Genomic DNA, 4428 nt, shown 5'->3' on the forward strand with positions numbered 1-4428 from the left:
TTGGGATGCTGAAATGATACTTATTTTAATGTTCTCTAATCAAGAATGGGGCAGCATGGTGGTGTAGTGGTTAGGACTGTCGCCTCACAGCAAGAAGGTTCTGGGTCCGAGCCCAGTGGCCAGTGGGGGCCTTTCTGTGTGGAGTTTGCATGTTCTCCCAGTGTCTGTGTGGGTTTCCCCCACAGTCCAAAGACATGCGGTTAGGTTAACTGGCTACTCTAAATTGTCTGAATGTGTGTGTGTGTGTGTGTGTGTGTGAATGGTTGAGAGGAGAAAGCCTCTATAATAATCCAGTAGAAGGCAACGGGAAACCGCTACTGTAATTCCTCCCTGGAAACATTGATGATTGAAGCTGTCAGAGCGAACCTGCCATCAAGCAGCTCACTAAAGAAGAATCAAGAATGGACGTGGATATGACTCATTTTGTCAGATTTTGAACTTTGACTAAATACTTTAATCAATAGGATTGTAGACACACCACTGCAGTGGCAGCACAAGTCTGCTGTTCTGGACTGCACTCACTGAAAATCTGCCCTGTGAGGATGATTCAACCACCTAAATTCTAGCCAGGTAAAAATATGGACCTCCCTTAAGCGTTCAACTACTTTTCAGAAACTTTTCTGTGTAGATCAGCTTGATTTCACAAGACTCTACCATCTTGCTTCTCTAAACAAATCACATTCTTTCAACCCTTCGAACCACATTCACGTCAAAAGAGCAGCAATGACGCATACAGGTGCTGTGGATTACTCTTGCATCGCCAACATCAATAACCCAAAAGAGACAGTTATTTTATAGCCACTGCTGAGGACTGACTCACCCATAAGACTCAACATGACTAAGAGTGCCTAGGCTGACAAATGAAGGAAAAAAAAAAAGGAATCCATTTTGAAGTTAACCCTTAACCATGAAGTAGCCTTGGAATGCTTGGCTTGGAGCACCGGGTTGAAGTTTTGACAGTGTTGATATGGTGTAACTCTCAAAACGTGTTACCCCAAATTGCTTCGCTCTGTGTCACTCCTTCTTATTTTCTGCAATTTCAAAAATGTGTGACATAGTGGGAGCAGGGGATTGTGTGGCTTCTCAAACTGCTGTACACCAACAGCTGCTCTCCTGATGATAGGACACATGAAGGCCCTTCTGCTGCTCTCTGAGCCATTTAAATTTTAAAGCTCCTCTGAAGAGTCAGCTGTAGGCCTGTGTGTGTGTGTGTGTGTGCGCGCGTGTGCGTGCAGAAGGATAGCTCTCCACTCTCTGCCACTTCTCCAGATTTGTTGGCTTGGGAAATTCACATGTGGAAATTCTCCTGAGTGTTCTTTAACTTGGTTCAGAGATTCACAGGGTACTTTCTATCAAGGAAAATGGGAGCCCTTATTGCTAAGATGTTGCTGCCTACCATCAGCAGTTTGGTTTTTCTGCCTGCAGCCAGTGTTGCCACAAAGAGAGGCTTCCACATGGAGGCCATGGTCTACTTCTTTACAATGTTCTTCACATCGGTAAGAGACCTAAAGGCTTTAGGCATTTTAAGTCTACAGTAATTCTTTAACAATACTTATGTGCATCATACTGTAAAATATGTAATGTAGCAATCAGTAACAACTAATTACTGTCAAAAAAGAGTTTATAGTAATTATTTTTTCATGGATTAACTCTAAAAACATCTTTGTAGCCAGGCTACAACAATGGCAGGGCATGAACATGACCTATTTGTCTTGAAGTGCATGTGCATGTACAACATTTGCATATATTCCACATAAATGGCCATTACAATGTTTTTTTTTTTAAACATGAATATCTCAAAAGGAGTAATTAAACATTGTATTTACTTAAATGGACAACAATCGATGTTTGAAATTTTTTAACACATTATCATATAATGTTCGACAATTCTTGTCTAACTGGGCTACAACACTGAGGTTTCGTATATTCTTTTGTCTAACACTCCTTTGTTTTCATTCACCTTAATGGTAAATAAATCTATTTGGATTTGAAGAATGAAGGCATAAGCTCTTGTACAAAATATTTGAAAGCTTTCTATGTTTTAGATCTATCATGCATGTGATGGACCAGGCCTGTCTGTTCTGTGCTTCATGAAATATGAGATTTTGGAGTACTTCAGTGTTTATGGTACATCAATCTCTATATGGGTTACATTATTAGGTAAGTCTAAAGGTCTCAGGAACTGAAATGCTTTTTGCAATGGATTTAAAAATGTTGAACATGTCTATGAAATAGATTTTCGGGAATAAATTCGATAATAATTGGGAAAATGTAAAGTTTTGGAACTGTAGCCTGAACACCGGTACGAGTATTTCAAAAGTCATGCAGTTTTCCAGAATCTGGCAAACTGCTCCAATTGCACTGGACAGTGAATATTAATTTTTGAGAATCATGCTAACAATATGACATGTGTTTATGTCTGGGATTCCAGTATGTCGTGTGAAGAGCGCATACTCATTTTCTCTTCTTCTTCTCTGCTCATACAGCTCTAGGAGATTTTGAAGAGCCTAAGCGCTCCACGCTCACCATGTTTGGAGTGCTTACGTCTGCTGTGAGGATATACCAGGACCGCTGGGGCTACGGCATCTACTCCGGCCCCATCGGCACAGCTGTGCTCATGATCACAGTAAAATGGGTGAGAGAGAGAGAAAGGAACTATTGCAGATGCTACTCATGAGCTCAGAAACATAGTATCAAGTGATAGGAACTGCAAATGTGGAGCCATTTTTTCCATTCAGGGTGATGGGAATGAAAATTAAATTACTGGAGACCTTCATGAGTTACATATCAAACACATTTGGATGCCCAAGTTTTCAACAACAACAAAAAAAGTCAATAAGTTGGCTAAAAACTTACCAGGTTTATTTTGAGGGAAAATATTATATGTGCAACTATTTCTCACGAAAACTAAAAATTCATTACACAACACATGAATCAAAAAAGCAGACCCTATGACAGCTACAACTGGTGCAGACACTTTCTTTATTCAAGCAGACAGTTTTTCCAGGCATTGCTCTCAAAGATGCTCCACCATGAAATTGCAATTATCACAAACGTTGTCCTCTTTTTGCTCCAGTTACAAAAAATGAAAGAAAAGAAGGGCCTCTACCCAGACAAAACTGTATACACTCAACAAGTTGGACCAGGATGCTGCTTTGGAGCCCTGGCTTTGATGCTTCGCTTCTATTTTGAGGTAATAAATACTCATGCTTGTTGTCTGTCTATTAAGGCAGTGGCTCTCAAAGTGGGGTCCACGAAGCAGAGCAAGAGGGACTTTTGATAGGTTTTTTTTGTTTGTTTGGTTGTTGTTGTTTTTCCCCCAGTGTTGGAAGTCACAAGCCTCCATTACCAAAGTTGCATTTATTATTGTCCTCATTTTGACTTGTCACATGAATTAAATGGGCTTAATCCAAACCTTAGCAATTAAAAACCAAGTAGGCCAAATGTCAGCTTGGACCAGTTGTGTTGTGTCCATGGAAAGTTCAGAAATAAAAAGCTCTATGGCTCCAAATATATAGGCAGAATATAAGTGTTGAGATTTGAATGCTATTTGGTTGGCACCATGATATAGTGGTTAGCACTATCGACTTAGTACAAGAAGGTTCTAGGTTCGAACCTCACAGCTGACAGGGGCATTTCTGTGTGGAGTTTGCATGTTGTCTGTGTGGGTTTCCTCCGGGTGCTCCGGTTTCCCCCACGGTTCAAAGACATGCAGGTTAAGTATAATCGGGCCGCTGTAATGGTTTCCCACTCATTATGTATTTACATATACATCTCGCTATGGCAAATTATGAATAATACTTCATAAAGCAGAATAAATTTGTGCTTTGGCGGTCCATGGATATGTTTTTTACAGCGAAAATGCTTCCTGACTGGAAAACATTTGAGAACCCATGCATTCAGATCCTGTAATTCTGTGATAATGACCTCCATTTGTTTCTACAGGAGTGGGACTATGCGTATGTGCACAGTTTTTACCACCTGTCATTGGCTGTATCCTTCGTACTTCTGCTGCCGAAGAAGAACCGCTATGCAGGGACGGGGCGCAATGCAGCTAAACTCAACTGCTACACACTCTGCTGCTGTGTATGAAGTCCCTTTACGATGACACTCATATCTTGTAGCGGTAGGGCTAGAAAGCATGGTGTTAGTTAAATAGTAGTGCACAAAATATTCATTCACTGAACATCAACTATAGAACCCTAAACTGTTTTTTTGACTGGTTTGATCACAGACATCCCAACCTCCAGTAAAAGCAAATTCTCGTACCATTTGGAGGACACCCCAAAAGCCCTGGATGCGGGCCTGCAGTTCTGGCCTTCCATTTCACCACTCCCAGCCACGTACAATGTAACACGCAAAGATGTCTGCTACCAGCAATCCAACAGTGAGGACAGTTATATGACCTTCAGGCAAGCCAGGAATATG

General features: G+C 41.0%; 1 protein-coding gene across 1 annotated transcript; it reads left to right on the top strand.

Annotated features, from left to right (window-relative positions):
- Nucleotides 1-1361: 1361 nt before the first annotated feature.
- Nucleotides 1362-4092, top strand: mymk (myomaker, myoblast fusion factor). Its single transcript, XM_060907928.1, has 5 exons — nt 1362-1496; nt 2046-2160; nt 2487-2635; nt 3077-3193; nt 3946-4092. The coding sequence occupies exons 1-5, from the start codon at nt 1362-1364 to the stop codon at nt 4090-4092; spliced, it is 663 nt and encodes a 220-aa protein (XP_060763911.1).
- The last annotated feature ends 336 nt before the right edge of the window (nt 4093-4428 follow it).

Source organism: Neoarius graeffei, chromosome 24 (assembly GCF_027579695.1).
Source record: "Neoarius graeffei isolate fNeoGra1 chromosome 24, fNeoGra1.pri, whole genome shotgun sequence".
NCBI lineage: Eukaryota > Metazoa > Chordata > Actinopteri > Siluriformes > Ariidae > Neoarius > Neoarius graeffei.

Coding starts and splice junctions, on each gene's coding strand:
- mymk (XM_060907928.1), top strand. CDS start 1,362: ATGGGAGCCCTTATTGCTAAGATGTTGCTGCCTACCATCAGCAGTTTG. Junction 1,497..2,045: donor TTACAATGTTCTTCACATCG/GTAAGAGACCTA, acceptor TCTATGTTTTAG/ATCTATCATGCATGTGATGG. Junction 2,636..3,076: donor TCATGATCACAGTAAAATGG/GTGAGAGAGAGA, acceptor TTTTTGCTCCAG/TTACAAAAAATGAAAGAAAA.